The sequence below is a fragment of the Fragaria vesca genome, linkage group LG2 (assembly GCF_000184155.1).
Source record: "Fragaria vesca subsp. vesca linkage group LG2, FraVesHawaii_1.0, whole genome shotgun sequence".
NCBI classification, from domain to species: Eukaryota; Viridiplantae; Streptophyta; class Magnoliopsida; order Rosales; family Rosaceae; genus Fragaria; species Fragaria vesca.
This window is the reverse complement of record NC_020492.1, coordinates 28,374,648-28,392,751: the sequence shown is the minus strand read 5'-3', so window position 1 is coordinate 28,392,751 and position 18,104 is coordinate 28,374,648. Positions and strand designations below refer to the sequence as shown.

General features: G+C 38.7%; 2 protein-coding genes across 2 annotated transcripts; both read left to right on the top strand.

Moving 5' to 3' along the window:
• Nucleotides 1-9,192: 9,192 nt before the first annotated feature.
• On the top strand, nucleotides 9,193-15,192 carry LOC101300787 (protein-lysine methyltransferase METTL21D-like). Its single transcript, XM_004291600.1, has 10 exons — nucleotides 9,193-9,329; nucleotides 9,544-9,627; nucleotides 9,888-9,954; nucleotides 10,322-10,387; nucleotides 11,085-11,178; nucleotides 11,356-11,472; nucleotides 13,078-13,178; nucleotides 13,950-14,057; nucleotides 14,147-14,239; nucleotides 14,544-15,192. Exons 2-10 carry the CDS (start codon nucleotides 9,614-9,616, stop codon nucleotides 14,877-14,879), a joined length of 996 nt encoding a protein of 331 aa, XP_004291648.1. The 5' UTR covers nucleotides 9,193-9,329; nucleotides 9,544-9,613; the 3' UTR covers nucleotides 14,880-15,192.
• Nucleotides 15,193-17,000: 1,808 nt separating this feature from the next.
• Nucleotides 17,001-18,104, top strand: LOC101293269. The gene has a single exon (XM_004293050.1). It carries the CDS (start codon nucleotides 17,001-17,003, stop codon nucleotides 18,102-18,104), a length of 1,104 nt encoding a protein of 367 aa, XP_004293098.1.

Genomic DNA, 18,104 nt, shown 5'->3' with positions numbered 1-18,104 from the left:
TGATGTGAAAGTGTGGAACGATGAAAAAGTAGGGGTGGGTTAGGGTTTTTAGGCCCCGTTTGGTATATCTTCACGTTTTAAAAAAAAATATTAGCTTGTATCCAAACTTTTAGATTCTGTAATGTTTGGTATACTATAGAAAACCAACCTTTTTTTTAATTACAGATCATTGGTAGCACTTTTAAAATATTTACCTAACACAAAACTATTTTTATTCATAGCTGATTATTTTCAAAATACAGCAGCAGCAGTTTCTGTCTAAAGTCATAGCAATACCAAACTAGCCCTTAGAATATATATTAGATAATTAGGATCATGTGCGATAGGGTACATAGTAAATAAAAAGGAGTCCTAATAAGAAAGCAACAACACATTAAAAATTAGATGACATGTATAAATATAAATAAAAAATTCGATTATTTTCGGGCAATTTTACAAGCTGACCCGGATCAGACCCGGTTTAATCTAGTTCAAACTGGTTTTATCCTTTTTTACACCCTCTTTAACCGGTTCGGTTATCCGACCCGTTTTTTGGGCGGTTTTTTTGGTTTTCGGTTGAAGCAAGCCAACCTATGCTACCCAACAATTGCCTAAAACTATCATATTATTCACTACCCATAACTACAAAAGGTAGTCGTTTTATTGAGTAGCCTAAAGACACAAGCTGCAAAAAAAAAAGCAATAAAACAAAAGCAAACCATACCCAACTCAGTCCAAAATACAATAACCGAATGGATCCCTAGACGCCTAAGACAACTATTGGTGTACATTCCGGGAAAGCAATTGCATCAAAGGAATTAAAATAAGGCATGGATGCATCAGAACTCTACTCTATGGTCCCCCACCGCTTTTGGGGTGAGCCCTCGATCACCACATCAAGTTTGGGTTTGTTCTCGTGGCCCCGTAGACGACCCTTCTTCTCAGGGACCACTGGAATATCGGCCAAATATTTCTCATCTGGTAAGATCTCAGTCTCCATACATAGACGCTTCTCAGAACCTCCTTCATCATCGTCTCGAGATTTACGCACCCCCACAATAGAGAGCCCATTAGAACCAGGCTTGGGACCAAGAGAAAGCCCATCTACAAGAGTCAAAACCAGCTTACCAGGGCCAACCTCCCATGTTGGCCAATCAGCCAACCTTCTCAGTCAAGGTCAACACTTCATTCAAACCAAACTCCTTTCCCACCGCAAAGCTCACGGCTTCCTCTCTCCCCGAAACGGCGAAACCCTAGTCGTTGCCGCTCCACCTGCTTGAGCCCCAAGAGAAGGCTCTAGCTCCACTGCCACACACCAAACCTCACCCGGATTCGAAACTGGAGATTTAGTCTCCCTCGCCACCGAGACCAACATGGGTGGCTCCAAACCTTTCAATAGCCCCTTATCGCATACCCCGCCACCATGACAAAAAAAACCACACTGCAAGCAGATTCTGTCACACCCCGGTTCTTAAGTTATTTTACGGTTATTTATTTTTGGTTTTATCTTGGTCTTTTACCATGTTAAGTAACTGTTTACCGTTAAGGACCCTTTAGTTGACTTTTTGTAGGAAAATTATTTTGGAAAAAATTTCTTTAAAGAAGTTGTAGAGGACGTTAATACGAGTTCATAGACATGCTATACGTTGAAATCGGAGTTGGCATGAAAAAGTTATCAACTAAAAGGGTAAATTTTGAGTTGGTAAAAGGGGGGTAAAATTTAGTGGGTTTTATTTTTGGTTGGTGTTTAAGTTGGACCGGGTAGGTGTGGAGAAGCCCAACACCCACCCACACTCTCTCTTTCTCTCTCTCTCTCCCGTGAGCTCTTCCCGACCCGTCGGAGACCCAACCTCTGTCTGTCGCCGTCCGGCCACCATAGACCGCCATACCGGTCTCAAACTATCGACCGTCCACCCAGCTCTCTCCCTACACCAGTGAGTGCCGCCATAACGCCGCCGATCGAGAGTAATCCCGCCGGAGACGCCGACTGACTTCTCTCCGGAGTTCCTTCCTCCGACCACCATTGTCACATCCCAACTCGTAAATTTTTACCTTATTTACTAGCTTGGTCTTAATAAGAATTTTACCGTCTCCGTCAATGAATTTATAGTTTTTGGTCCCTAGAGGGGTTTTGAGGGACGATTATCTCAGAGGAATTATTCGTAAGAAAAAATGTGACGACGGTAAAAATGGTTAAATTTTTGCTAGCAAAAGGTAGTCTTTATTAGGGTATTTTTTATAGGGGTGTTTTATTTTATGAAGTGTGGGTATTAAGGAGTGGACCGGGTCACATTTTAGTGGAAAAAACCCACTCTCTCTTTCTCTTCTCTCCCTCTTCCCCCGAGCCCTCTCCCCGCTGAACTTCTAGCCACCTGTCTGCCGTCGTCCGGCCACCTGAGACCGCCGCTCCAGTCCCGATCGGTCGGCCTCTGACCCAGCTCCCATCCTAGACTGGTGAGAGCTCTCCTAGCGCCGTCGTGAGGGAGAGTTGCCGCCCGAAGGTCCGGTCGCCCAAAGCTCTCTGTCGCCGGAACTTCCTCCTTCGGTCACCAATCCGGGCAAGCCTGACATGGTTTTGAAGGCCTTCAACCCAGTTGCCTTGCCCTAGGAGGACTCGGTCCAGTTTGCTTCAGGTGAGGAGAACTGGTGAGTGGAAGTTCTAGGGCTTTTTGTGATGTTTTTGTTCGATTGACCTAGTTAGGCTAGGATTTGGTGTTTGTGCTAGTTAGGAAAGTTGTATAGGGGGTTTAGAGGAAGCTGCTGTTAAAATTTGGTAGGCATTGGAGGTCGCCGGAATAGGCCTCCGGCCGCCGCTGTTGAGGGGATTTTCATGGTTTTAGATTGGTTATATTAAAGGGAGTTATTGATGTGAATTTTAGAATTTTTGGATAGATTTGGGAATTTTTAAAGTTTGGTAATTTTGGCGGATTAATATAGTAGAATCCGGCCGTTGGATTAAAGTCGTATAATCTGTGGAAGGGTGTAGTTAAGGCTGCTGTTTTTAGTGTTGAGGTGTGGACCGTATCGAAATTAGGTAATGATGAACGTGAGTATGGCTCTCGGTTAATTTTTGCCTATTTTTTATAAATATTGGATTTTTAGTTGGGAAATTAATTATATATTTGGAACAGGACGAGAGGAGGCCCGAGCAGAAGAAGCCTCGGAGCGACATCAGGCTTAGGACTAATTTCTTAGTGGACTTTTGTTTTAATTAAAAGTATGCGATGCATTATATTGATGATCATTTGTTCTTTTGTTGAGATTTATTACCTTTTCGGATATTTGACAATTTTCCTCCGTTGGAGAGTTACCGAAAATGAGATTTTCGGTGGATATGTATATTGGATGTTTATAAGTATAGTATGTATATAAATGCTTTTGAGCTGTCGCATGCAGCATATTTTCTTTGGAAATTAAAATGGAAATTCATAAATATTTTATTTATTAATTTATTTTTGTTCACTCACTCTAACGTTTGCAAATATTTTCCCATGGGCCCTTCATTTTAAAAATGCCCAATCTGCAGAGTTCGGGTTGGCACTAGTCAGAGGCGAGGCATAGTTACTCATATCTCTTCCACCTTTCATCAGTAGCTTACATGTTAACCTACTACTATATTTTCTTGCTTCCGCTAGTGTTTAGTAGCTCTGATTACCTTGGGATCATTGTATAATAGTTCGGTTATGTGTTAAGTCTTATATTTAAATTTGGAATATTTAAGGGTTGAAGTTTGTTATCTTAATTGGATAATTATGTGTTGGATTAGAAGATGATATTATTTATGTGTTTAGTGGTTGTGTTGTGGGGGAGCGGGTGGCTCCAAGTGTTGAAGTTGGATGTGTTGTTTTAGGAGTGTTATCTTTATTTTTCAGGATAGGGTAGTCCATTTTTCAAGAGAGGTTACGCCGAATTTTTCGGTAAATTTTCCTTGGAGATGGAGCTCGCAAGACTTACTTCGGGTTTCAGGGTAAAATTCGGGGTGGGTCTTGACAGTTGGTATCAGAGCTTTAGGTTTCATTTCATGCGTCTTTATTACTATCATATTTGCCTAAGTAGCACGTAGCGTCATATTTGTTTATAGACTACTAAATATCTTCTTCCTCAGGTACTATGCCTCCTAGATGCCAACGCTAACCCCGTGAGGGTAGTTCAACCAAAGCCAATAAGGGCAATGAGGTCAGAGAGCTGGTAGATTCTATAGGGGATATGCTGAGGGGTGTTCTGGATCGGACTCAGAACCCTCGGACTGTGAAGAAGAAGGATGTTCATGAGGCTGGTGCAAGGGAGTTCAAGGGTGCCAAAGGACCCCTTGATGTTTATACTTGGGTAGACAGGATGGAAAAGGCTTTTCTGAGCACTGATTTGCCGGAGGATAAGAAAGTGAAGATGGCGGTGACTTTTCTGGATGATTCAGCACATCACTGGTGGTCGCTTGCCGGCAGGAATACTGAGGATGCTCATAATATGTCTTGGGAGCAGTTTAAGACGCTCTTCTTAGAGCAGTATTTCAGTCATGCCCACTGCAGTAGGATTCAATCGGACTTCTTGAACATTCAGAAGAGGGATGATGAGGGTGTTATAGAGTTCGAGAACAGATTCACTTCCCTGAGTTATCATGTGTCCTACCTGGTTCCGGATGAGAGGACAAAGATTGCAATGTTCATTGGGGCACTTGGTGGTGTGTATGCTAACAAGATGATAGGGGTAGTGTACCCGACCTTTAGGGATGCAGTTAGTGCAGCCATGGCCATTGCGACCATGAGGACACATGGTGCACGGCCCCGTGATTACAGTAGCCCCAGTCAGGGTCTATCCAAGAAGGCTGCTTCTTCATCCGCTTCTGGGTCTTCAGCTGGTAGTGGCAGTAGTGGGGGAACGAGCTCTGGTGCTCGGAATAGGAATATAGGACGCTTCAGGAGACCTTCTCGGAGTCATTTAGGTAGGCAGCAGTCTGGTCAGTATGGTTCTGGGGGCAGCTTCCATGGTGGTTATGGAGCTAGTGTTTAGTAGCTCTGAATACCTTGAGATCATTGTATAATAGTTCGGTTATGTGCTAAGTTTTATATTTAAATTTGGAATATTTGAGGGTTGAAGTTTGTTATCTTAATTGGATAATTATGTGTTGGATTAGAAGATAATATTATTTATGTGTTTGGTGGTTGTGTTGTGGGGGAGCGGGTGGCTCCAGGTGTTGAAGTTGGATGTGTTGTTTTAGGAGTGTTATCTGAATTTTTCAGGATAAGGTTGTCCATTTTTCAAGAGAGGTTATGCCGAATTTTTCAGTAAATTTTCCTTGGAGGTAGACCCCGCAAGACTTACTTCGGGTTTCAGGGTGAAATTCGGGGTGGGTCTTGACAACCATAGCTCAAGATTTTTGGCTCATCTTGAAGCTCTCATTAAGGTTAGTAATCCCTCAAAAGGAATTGGCTCAATTCGATCTTGGTAGGGAGAAATGTATAATTGAAGTCCTAGGGCTCAATTTAAGGTTTTGGTTCGATTAACCTAGTTAGGCTTAGAATTGGATTTTGCGCTAGTTAAGGAAGTTGTTGTGCAGGTTGAGGGGAGTGTTTGTTAAAATTTGGGAAGCATTGGAGGTCGCCGGGGTACAGCTGCCGGCGGAGCAAGCGGCGGCGGCGCCGCCCCTGTAGGACAGTTTTTCATGTTTTTGAGATGGTTTTTATGAGAGGAGTTTAGTGAAGTAAAGTTTGAAACTTTTGGAGGAGTTTTGATAAGGTTTGAGATTTTTCAATGGTTAAGAATTGTGGCGGTTATTAGAATGGGATTTCGGCAGTTGGTTTAGTAGGTTTTAAATTCTAAAAAGGTTAATTTATGGCTATCGGTAAGTGCGGAATAATGTGAGCCTTATTAGATTAAAAGTGGAGAAGTTAGGCAAGGGAGATGAAATTATAGGCTTCCTTTTTATTTCGGAAATATTTATTTAAGCTTTAATCTAGTCTGAAGACTAAATATTATTTATTGTTCAGGACGTGAGGAGGATCGTGTTAAGAGACCTCGGATCTACGGCAAGCATAGCCGTATACAGTGAGTGGACACTTTGATTTTAATAAATAAGCATGTAAGATTTTATAATTTATTACTTTATTTACCGAGCTTATATTAAAATTTCGGTTTATGTTATGGTCTTGAATTTATTGAGTTTGAAGCATTGATTAAGTGTTGGTCATGATTTATGGATTTGAGCTCGGGTTATAAAGTTGGTATTTGAGTTTTGATATTTTTTATGACTCCGGATTTAAAATATTATCGGTTTTATTTTGATGACTTTGAGATTTATAAATGATTACCGAAAATTGGATTTTCGGTAGTTCTTCATCATAATTTAATTGTTTATTTGAGGCATAATGATTTTGACTTGGAGAATATTTTAGCGAGTATTTTCAAGTGGAGATATTATTATTTATGATTTATATTTGATATTGAAATCTCGCTTATATTTATAAATTTGAGAATGTTTTGACGTGTGAGACACGTCATTGAGTTTTAATATAATTTCTTATGATCATTTTCAAGTACGGTTGGGAACTATACCATTCGTTTGATATTGGGGAAGTTTAATGGATTTAAGTGACTTTGTATGTTTTTAGTCACCATAATATAGGGTCGCTTATATTGATATTGCTAGATAACCATTATTAGTGGTTCTCACCATAGGTGAGTAGAGCGCTTAGCGTGAGATGCTATTATAGCCTGGGAGGCAACCGATCGGTATTTATATTTATTAGTTAGCTAGCCTTATAGCGGTCCTTATCATATGTGAGTTGAGCACTTAGCGTGGGACGATATTATAGCCTTATTTAGTGGTCCTTATCAAATGTGAGTTGAGCGCTTAGAGTGAGACGCTATTATAGTCTGGGAGGCATCGACCCGAGCCTGGGAGGCTCCTTTACATGGTGATAACTCTTCCCCTTATTTTATTTTTCTCCGTTATGTATTTGATTAACCAGTGGGGCTGGTTTGTCCATTTTTATGAGATTCTGGATTTAAAGTTAAATGTTTATCAAAGTTGTGTGCATCGAGGTTTTAAAAGTTTAAATGTGGGAAAATATTAAAATTACATTTTTGTTAAATTATTTAATTTATTTTTGTCCACTCACTATAACGTTTCAAATTACTTTCCCTTGGGCCCTTTGGTTTTAAATGCCTAGTTTGCAGGCTAAGTTTAAATGAGGTCGAGCGTACATGGAGTCGAGGCATAATCAGAGGCTGCTTCCGCTTATTCTTTATTCATTGTTTTTATTTCATTATAGATATGTTTTGATAACCATTTGAGATAGTTAGCATTTGATTGAGGCTAGTTGTATTATGAGAGATGTTATGAACTTGGGGAGCAAGAAGGCTCCAGGAGTTGAGGTTGGATGGTTTATTATAGAAGTGTATCTGAAATTTTTCAGGTAAGGGTTGTCAATTTTCAAGATAGATTATGCCGAATTTTCGGTAAATTCCTTGGAGGTGAACCCCGCAAGACTTACCTCGGGTTTCAGGGTGAAATTCGGGGTGGGTCTTGACAGATTCCATGGCATCGCTTGTACCAGAGCGAGAGAGAGAGAGAGAGACAGAGAGAGTGATTTACGGTGAAAACACCAAATTCCGCCGAGCCCAAACCCTCAGCCGCACATCATGAATCAACCGGATACGTTGAGTGATATTCTTGTACCTCACCGCAGTCTAATCGACCTGAACCACAAACCCTAGCTTTGATAAAAACACCGGAGCGTCTTTTCGGTTCACATCCCCACCCGGAGCCCTATCACGGCAACCCAGACCTCCAAAGAGGTTGAGAGGGACCATCATAATTGGCCAAGATCATCATCGAATTACTGAAAAACCATGGGCTGCCATCCCGAATCCTGTCTTTCTCTTCCTCAAATTTGAACTAAAACTGATTGATGTCGCCTCCTCCTCACGAATCAAGAACCTCTCTTTCAAACCCTAGATCCGAAGAAGCGCCACCTTAAGGACCGAGATAACCATCGACTTCTTCAGGGTCAGAAACTGGCCACATAGGTAAAAGGAGTTCTTGTTCTCATATCTACCACCTGGTACACTATCCGGCTACACTCCCTACATTAGAGACAGTCGCAACGTAGTCGTCGCCATCTCAGCAAAAAATCTCGATCTTGTTCGCTGCTAGAGAGAACCCTAGAGGAGAGAGGTCGATTGATCTTCTTCAAAACACCTAACTGTTTAGTTCCCAAAGATAGACTTATAAATTAATACAGGTTAGTGTTATTAACACACCCATTTTCTTTATTCACACACCATCTTCTATTTCTTCATTACTTTTCAATTTTATTTACAAACTACTCAATCTACCCCTTCAAATATAGATATATAAGGGGGTGTGGGCTGTGTGGCAATAGAAATTAAAAGGCTAGATTGTGTAATTTGTAAACAAGATGAAATTAAAGTAATAAAGAAATAGAACAGTGAGAGTGAATACAAAAAAATAGTGTTTTTTTTAAAAACATCAAAATGATATATTAATAATTCTCAAGCGAGAGTAAGTCATTAATCCTAAACCCTAAACACATATGCGATTCACACTACATATCTCGCGTTTGGTTTTTAGAATCGTAGAGAGAAACAAAAATTGAGAGAAAGAATTGCGTTACCTCTGTGAGATATGAAGAATTAGAAGTAGATCGAGATTGATTCGACTCCAGCGATCTCGATGTCGAGAAGTTGCAACTCCAAACGGCGAGGATGATCGTCTGCGCGCCACCACGTAATCAAACATTGTGGTCCTTCAACACCTTTGTTAGAGTTTTGACCTCCAACCAATCCTTGACATGTTGCAGATCAACGCCGAAGAAGTAGATCGACGCCCCGGTGAAGCAAAATCGGCGTCAGAGATATAGGCCTAGGAATTGAAAGTCCGGGAACAGTATGGGTTGCTGGCGCCAATGTGGTCTTCAGTTGAGGATAATCGCCGTTGCTGGTTTTGGAGCTCTGATTTGTAAAAAGAGAGAGAGAGAGAGAGAGAGAGAGAGAGAGAGAGAGAGAGAGAGAGAGAGAGAGAGAGAGAGAGATATATATATATATATATATATATATATATATATATATAGCTCAGGGTATTTTAGACATAGTCTAGAGGTAACCTGATGAATTTGGGCTAAAAAGTGGAGTTATATGCATTTTAAGACTTTATCTCTAATATAAGTCTCAAAATGGACTTCTATGTGATTTTCTAAAAGAAAATTAAAAAAAATGGGCAGGAAAAAACCTTTAATGGCTTTCAGCATATAGAGAATAAACCTCCATTTATGTAGAGTTTCGCAGAAAGTGTACGCACCAAACTCTAGTAAGGTCGCCCATTTCAGTTTCAGGTAATCTCTTTCTTTTCATTACTTCGGCACAAACTGGAAACAATTAGCATTAGTCAGGTTGTGCTTATATTTTATGCACTTTTGGCTTATGATAAATACCAAACCCTCTAAAACTCGATCACTTCCAATTTGCTAACACCAAAGTTTCTAGCTTCCTGGGTAAAGCACTATATTGCACTTGAAGCTCAACTTTTTTCCTTCTCTTAATGTTTAGAAAAGGGTCGTAACATTTGGCGTAGTTGAGTCCGGGAAGTTCTTCTCTTGTGGAAAGTTACAGTAATCAAATGGAATCCGACAGGTATTCTGGGCAATCTTTACTTTCTGATCCCTTTACTTGTATATACACGATTCTGCATAATGAAGGGTTTATTATAAGAAACAAAAATTGTTTGTGCAAATTGAAGAATGAATTCGTTGGGAATTATTATTATTTTTTTATATGATTGCTGTGTTCGCACGTTCCATTGTATATGTATATGTATATGTATGCGGAGAGCGAAGAGTTTTCTTTTGTGTAAAGATTGTTTATTGAAATGGGTTGTGTGTGTGCTTTTGCAGGTTGAACTCACCCAACACATTTACAATGGATTTGGAAGTAATGGGTCATGAGTTGCAGTTTGTTCAGGTTCTGATAGTTTGCTTATTTAGTATTTACAGTAATTAAGATTTAGAATCAGAAGTGACGAATTTAGTGCTTTATGAAGTAGGAAGGCAGAGAGATCTGTACATCTCGGTATATGGTTGCAGTAGAGTGGACCTAAAGTTTTTATTCATTTGATTTGTATACGCCCAAATGGTTATCTACTATTCTACCCACTGCATGTTTATTGCAATACCATGGCTATTAATAAGCTACAGCATATGTACAAGGTCAGTAGGCATCCTGTATTTGTTGCATGAGCTATCCATCATCAACTTTAGTATTTTCATTGCTCCTACATGTTGTAATCATTTCTTGCCTGACTCTAGCAAGTTTGTATCATTTTCCACAGGATCCTAACTCAAAGCATCTAGGCACTACGGTTTGGGATGCATCACTGGTATTTGCCAAGTTTCTGGTAATGACTGTTACCCTCTAGAGACTCTTTTAAAGATCCCATGATTTTACCTTCCATATGTTGCTATGCCCATTTGGTCTATGATTCATGTAGGTTTATGGTTTGAGTTGAAACTTCATGGTCCACTTGAGTGCAACATTTGGTTTGAGTTGAAACTTAGTGACTTTAAATGCGATGAGTAGAACATCAAAACTATAAGCTCTTCACAAGCCAGGTCATAGAAGTCTCAGGAATTGTTGTTCTTATTAGACAATCATATATATTTCCTATTCTTTGTACAAGGTTGACTTAATAACAAACATACAGTAGTATGAAACAGTGACAACTATATTTTCTGAGTAAATTTTTAGCAATATTTTACTTCCTAGGAGTTATTAAGGTTTTCTCAGTTCACTAGTTTGGGGGTAAAAGGTAACAGTCATTACTTTTTTTGAAATGGAAGAGGGTTTAATATCTTTCTTCCTGCAAGGGGGTTAACTACGCTTCAAAAAGCTTTGATAATTGTTTCAAGGTGGTGAAAATATATCATCTGCAGTAAGTATAATTTTCATGCTGTAGCTTTTAACTTTGCTTCGGTTTGGATATTGGGTTTGATATGGTTCCAGTTCATATTATTTGTTCTTTGTCCCCACCTACTTTACATTAATTCTGTAGTTTCTTCTTTATAAGACTAAATGTGCTATTTCACTTTCTTTAGGAAAAGAACTCCAGAAGGGGAAAGTTCTCCCCGGCAAAACTTAAAGGGAAACGTGTCATTGAACTTGGAGCAGGTTGTGGAGTAGCTGGGTTTGGTAAGGTTCTTACTTTTTTCCCCCTCCTGTTAAGTTGTTGATAGTGTTATTCTATACGTCTTATAGTTTGTTAGTGTTCGTCTATACCTCTTATAGTTTACTACTTCGAAATAAGTCTATTATACTTTGTTTTCTTGGGTATTCTGCTCATAGTTTTATCTGATTTTGCCCATTCAGGCATGGCATTATTGGGGTGTGATGTGGTTATGACAGATCAAGTTGAGGTATTGCCATTGCTTATGAGAAATGTTGAACGGAATACTTCAAGGATTACACAGATAAATTCTGCTTCTGGTATGCTTCAAGTCTTATACACAATCTTCAATACCTTCTGCATGTATTGCTTACATAGGTCAATGTCAAACCGATATGTATGGGTGTACATATACCAGTGTGACTTAGCTTTATGATGACTTGGATGATGTAGGGGAAGTTAGTATACTATTTAGCTTTCTGCTAGAGGAAGTTATTTTGGAGCCAATCAATAATGGCATCTTAGATTTGCAGTTGGTGTACTACTTGTATCTTCTATGAAATGAGATTCTTCAGTGAGATTTAAATGAACCGAAGTACCGGAATGACCATAATCAATAGGAAAAGATGGATACCAGATGGAAGAGAGGTTGAACTCGATTCATTTTGTTCTTAGTTACCCAGATACTGACTGTCAGATCTAGGGGGCAGGTGTGGATTGAGATGGGATTGAATGGATGCAAGATGCATTGCCAACTGTATCTTCACCTCCACATCTGTTTTTATTTCTTCTTCTTTTTTTTCTTTTTTGTTTTATTTTGAAAATTGAGTATACCTATTGTTTGTTTGTGCTTGTGTGCATATGTGCACATGTGGTATATTTGTGTTGTCTATGTTAATGAATTCTATGATCTTCATTTCCATGTTATAAGATATAACTGGTGTGTGGATTTCTGCTTCACCACCATGCAGTGTTTTAAAAGGCGAATGTGTGAGGTGAGGTGTCTTGCCGAAGCCTTAAGCGGCTTTTGAGGCAGAAGCTTTTCGCACATTACCTGTTAGTTAGGGTACTTTATACAGAGGTAGTGTCCTACATTGATTTCTCCTCTGAGATAGAGGTCCAGAAGGATGTTTATACTTACTTTGAAGCATATAAACATATATTATTACATAATAAATATAAAACCTTTTCTGATCTTCATGTAAAAAGGAAAGAAAGAAAAAAAGCCGTGTTGGTGAAGCCTCACAAACTTCATGCCTTAGGCATGCTATTTTAAAGACTGTCCATGTTTTTTCCTTTGTAAATTAGATTATAATTTTATGTATGTCTGTGTGGCCTGTGAGTTTGTCCTGTCTGTGAATGTTATAATCTTCACATCCATGTTATAACTGCTGTATGTGAATGGCTTCACCTCCATGTTTTTCCACTTTTATAAATACAGTGTAAATGGTGTGTGTGTGTGTGTGCATGAATGATTTTATCTTCACTTCCATATTATAACGAGTGTGTCTGCGTGTGTACTTGGCCTCCAAGTCTGTTTGCTTATGCAAATTGAGTACAAATGTGTATTGTGTGAGGACCAGGGTTAGGCTACATAGGTGTGTGCATATTTATAGGTTAAGATTATATGTAAATCAGAAGACTAACAAACAAAATGGACAAAGCAGTGTCATGCCACTTTGCATGCTACTGTGTGTGTGTAGTGATGTTAAATAGAGGAAGTCTTAAATTCTTACTAAGTACAAACTTTGCATTGACTTTCTAAATTCATGAAACTCAACTTGAAAACATTATTATGACCAAACCAGACCAAACCAAACCAGTCATTTTGAGTCCATTACCAGTTTAGTTGGATCTTTACTTTTGTTTTTGTTTATTTTAATTTTTTTTTTGCTCATAACACATGAAAGTTATGTTCTTTGTAGAGTCATTTGGTTCTGTCCAGGTAGCTGAGTTAAGTTGGGGAAATGAGGATCATATAAGAGCAGTTGATCCACCATTTGACTACATCATTGGCACTGACGTTGTAAGTTAGTAGTTTCAACTTAATTTTTGAATTTAGTAGTTTCTCTATATCGACAATTATACCACTAGTCTTTGGAAGTTTTAACAAAATGAGTGGATGCTTTTTATTTTTTATTTTTTTATTTCAATGTTCTTTTACCTGCATTCTGCATGTGACTTGTGACTATAAGGTAAAGTTCTTGTAATTTTCATTTCAGAATCAGATCAAGTCCTTTTTGCTGTCAGTCTGATGAACACTGACCTTTTATTTCACACAGATAAATAAGTGATGTTATCTGAATTGAGCTATAATTTACCATAATAAGTGAACACGACATCACATTGTTTCTTTCTTCATCCAACCGTTGGTTGGATTCTTATGTCTGGGTAAGGTTCAAACTCTCTGGACGTATAAGAAGATATTAAATAGGATCTTGTAATTGATCGACTACAGTTCAAATGTCGTTTTTACCAATATTAAAAGCTGTTTTTTTTTTTCTTTCATGCTTTTCAAGCATTTTAAAAGCAGAGCACCAAAAATATGTATTCAGGTCGAACTTCTATGTTTTGAGTTCAAATAAGCTTTCTTTTGAAAATGTGCTTTAAATTGTTAGTCACACTCTTTGTATTGCTTCTCATACTCAATTGACATGCGTGCTTTTTGTATTGTTCTCCCAAGGCTTTTGTCCCGCCAACTATAGTTCCCTTTGGTTTGTTACTAGTAATTTGGTCTCAATTTTAGATACATTTCCTTTCAATTTACACTACAGCTAGTAACTTAGTTTGTGTTCAGCTAGCTGATCCATTTGACTTCCTTGGATTTAAGGTTTACAAAGAAGATCTCTTGGAGCCACTATTACAGACAATATTTGCATTGTCAGGGCCTAAAACTGCAATTTTGGTATGCATCACTTCACAGGTTCTTTGTTTAATAGTTTTTTGATTTTTTTTTCAAAGTTATTGATACATGGCTGGTTCGAATTTTGGAAGCTGGGCTATGAGATTCGTTCTACAAATGTCCATGCGCAAATGGTTGAGATGTGGAAAAGACACTTCGAGGTGAAACTTGTTCCAAATTCTAAGGTAAAGTTTAGTTTTTCAGATGCAATGCATTAAATTCAAACAGTATTCATATCATGTGGTTTCAAGTGACATTCCAGGTATTTATAATATGCAGTTGATATTATAGGAAGAGAGTACGGACTATTGATTTGTCTTGGGATTTAATTAATAAGAATAGATATGGACTGTTGTTTGCCTATTAAGTCTAGGGACCAAATGACATGATGTTTGAAGGGGCTAACTATTGCAGGATGATGTGTAGTGATACCTTACTGTCTGTTTTGTTTTACTGACGGCAACATTTTCTTTTTCCTGACTACTGCAGATGGATAGTACCTACCAACACCCAAGTATTCAACTTTTCATTATGCGATTGAAATCTCCATATGCAGAAAAAATAGTTGAGTGGACAGATCAAGACCTTGATGAAGTGGAGACAGCGGAGAATACAGCCGGGGTGGTGGATGAGAAAGTTGATACAAACGCAGTTAGAAGCAATGAAGAAAAAGGAAAAATTTCTCTCTTTCTGGAAATGTTGAAGAAAATTGTGAGCCAGTTCCATTACCTCAGAATGGTAAACGTACTGATTGGGAAGCTAGAAGATATGGCTCAATGGCTGCACGGCTTCTGCATGATGTCAAAATCACATAATTCTTTGTGATTTAGTTACTTTCTGTTGTCATGTTGCTTGCCTGGTTGGGTCTGAAATGCTTATCTAGTTTTGACCCCAAAAAAAAAAAAGAATTAGTGTTCAGTAGTTTAGACCTGAAATTCATTAGTGGCTGTATTTTCAGATCCCATGGCCATCAGCTACATATAGTGCTAAAATGCCAAGGATACTCAGTGCCCTTGGTGATTTAAAGTGCTGGTCCAAGATATCCAAAGTCTAGCTCATCATTTTCTGTGCATATCTTATAAGCATATCTGGAGAGAAGCCAACTTCTTGGTAGATGCTTTGGCTAGTCTTGGTCATTCTGTTTCTTGTTTATCTTGGGTTTCTCAAGTTCCTCCTCAGGTGCAGCCGGCTCTTCAGTTTGATTTCTTAGGTTGTGGCTGCCACCGAGGATTCTCTTTGTAGGTTTTTCTTGTATGTTGTTTTTCTTAATAAAAAAAAACAAAACAAAACAAAAACACAACAAAACAAAACAGATTTAGAAAGCTCAAAGATGGATCATACTCCACAAAGAGACAACTCCATCCCTTCATCGGAGACCTTATGTTCTGAACTTCAAAATCTATGTAAATCCGTGAAGACTAAATTAAAACTTCACTGGATTAACCAAATTGTATACCTTCAAAACATCCAAGCAAAACAGCAATAAAATCCCAAGATATTCTAACAATGAGAATTGCTAATGGTTCAGGTACTAATCTTAAATCTGGGTAAGAACTTAAAATAAAGACACTATTTGGACGGTATGAACGATTAAGATCTATGACTTTATTAGACATGCATGGAGGTTCTAACATGTGAATAGTGAACATTTCACAGTTTATTTGTACGTTGTGGATAGAAAAAAATTTCCAATCAAAAGTTAGAATAACTGAAAGTTCAGACACTGTTTGGACGTTTTTCAGTTTTTTTTATTTTTTATATTTTTTAAAGAGCCTAAAAGAGGTTCTCTATAAAAATGTGTTTGAAATTAAATGGGCGTCGGTGAATATAACTCTCTTACAAATGGTGAACTCCCATCGCCCCTTGGTTTCCTAATTTTATTCGATATCGGATTATAAAACCGAAAACGGACTCCTCCATTAGAAAGGGGAGAGACGAGTTTCTTACTCATCGTATATATTGGTTGCTGGGTTCCCTGGAAAACGTACATAGCTTCTTACTTTAGTTTTCGCATCTGGGAATCGTTGGGATTGAGTTTTGAATCGTTCTGCAGCCGACGGGTAGTTTTTGGTTTGATCTATCTATAATTTTACCATGAGGATCTTGTTGTTGTAGTTTGGGTCGATGCAGTTGCCTGTGTATCTAGGATAACCTGTTCTATTTCTACAAACTAATAAATGTTAGTGTATGAGTTAGAGGTAACATATACACTATCCTCACTTGTATAAACGATTCAGGTGTTACGTTATTTAGTTGTGAAAAGGAGAAGAAACTAACAGTTAGTTCGGATTGAAGTGAATTACTATACAAAGAATTGTAGCTCTGTATTGTTAGTATATGCGAAGAATCGTAGTCTAATGAATTGCAACTTATTGTTATGATCTTTAAGAATTCTAAAAGAGGTTGATTATATTTTCTTGCAGACAGTGATGGAATTGGCTGCTCGATTTGCGTTTAGATTCATTATGGGTATACTTCTATACTGCAAATCGAGATTGTCGTTATTGCTATCTACAATATTTAGAAGCATTTCTAAGGAGACGAGGACTAGATGGGCTCTAGCCGGGGGCAGAATTTTCCAAGTTCTGTTTACTTACTATCGCCTGTCAAGAATAATTTTGTTGCTCACTCTTGATTTTATTTATCACAAGTTCACTATCCATATCTGAAGGATGAAGAAGTACTACAAGCAGAAGCAGCAATCTGTATCCGAAGATGAGAGCTGCAGCTGGAATATGGAACTTCCAGAACATATCATGCAGTTGATTATACGACGGCTATATGTATCAGATTACTTCCGTTTTCGTGCAGTGTCTCATTCTTGGCAAGCCATGGTGGATATGGCAATTAGCAGCAACTTTTCTCGTCCTGCTCCCCAACTTGCGTGGCTTATGCTTTGTTCTCATCCCTCTTCCGTCGACGAAAGTTGCTTCCTGAGTCTAAGTGATGGCCAGAAATTCACTTGCAAAGTCCTTTCCCACTGGTCATATGAATAGGCGTGACTGTGTTGGGTCAATTGAGGAGTGGTTGATCATGGTTGATAGTGCTGTATGGCGTCCGGAAGGTTTTATGAAGCCTTGGTCACTCTACTTGCAATGCAATTCAATTCCTATTGATTACTTCTTCTTGAACCCAATATCAGGCTCTACAGTGATGCTCCCATCTTCACCATCGACACTTCCATGCAATTGCGACTATACACCTCTCTTCCTTTTCACGAAAGTAGTCGCCTCTTCTGTACCCACAAATCAGCATTGTTTTGTTGCTAGCCTTTGCAAGAGAGGTCATTTGGCTCTCTGTAGGCCAGCAGATAGACTGTGGACTTTCATTGATGGATCCTTTATTGATCAAGGGGAAGCCAGAAATCTCCTTTTTCAAGATGTTGAAATATTTTATGGTAAGTTGTATGCTGCAACTTGGGACGCATCCAACTTTCTAATGGTATTTGACATCCAATATGACAATGGCATTCCTAGATACACAACTGAAAGGCTGGTTATGCTTCATCCCAATCCGGTCCCTAACATGTTTCTGAATGTTACGATAACAAACAATGGGGTCAGAGTTGAGACTAATCGAGAACTCATCTCTTTAGCAAAAGATTCTACATCACATGAGTTGTTCTTGATATTTCGCAGACATAATTTTGCTTTTGAGGAAGATCCAATATTTCTTTGGCATGCTATTTTCGGTGGTACTTTCATCATTCCACCTCATATTCCAGGGTTTCGAGTGTTCAAGTTGGAAAGGCATCTTAAGGGTCCTCGGTGGGTAGAGGTTTTCAACCTTGGTGATCAAATATTATTTGTGAGTCGGGCTGGCAATAAATTCATCTCTACCAGCAATATCTCAGACTATAATGAGGCATTTGAAAGGAACTGTATCTATTTTGCTTTCAATAATCCTTGTTTCGCATCACCATCATTGGGGCTCGACGTTGGAGTTTTTTCTTTAACAAACAAGAGTATCAGATGCTTCACTTTCCCCAAGGATCATTCTCGTTCCCAATTACACAGTCGACCTGTTTGGTTCACGCCGAAGTTTTGGTAG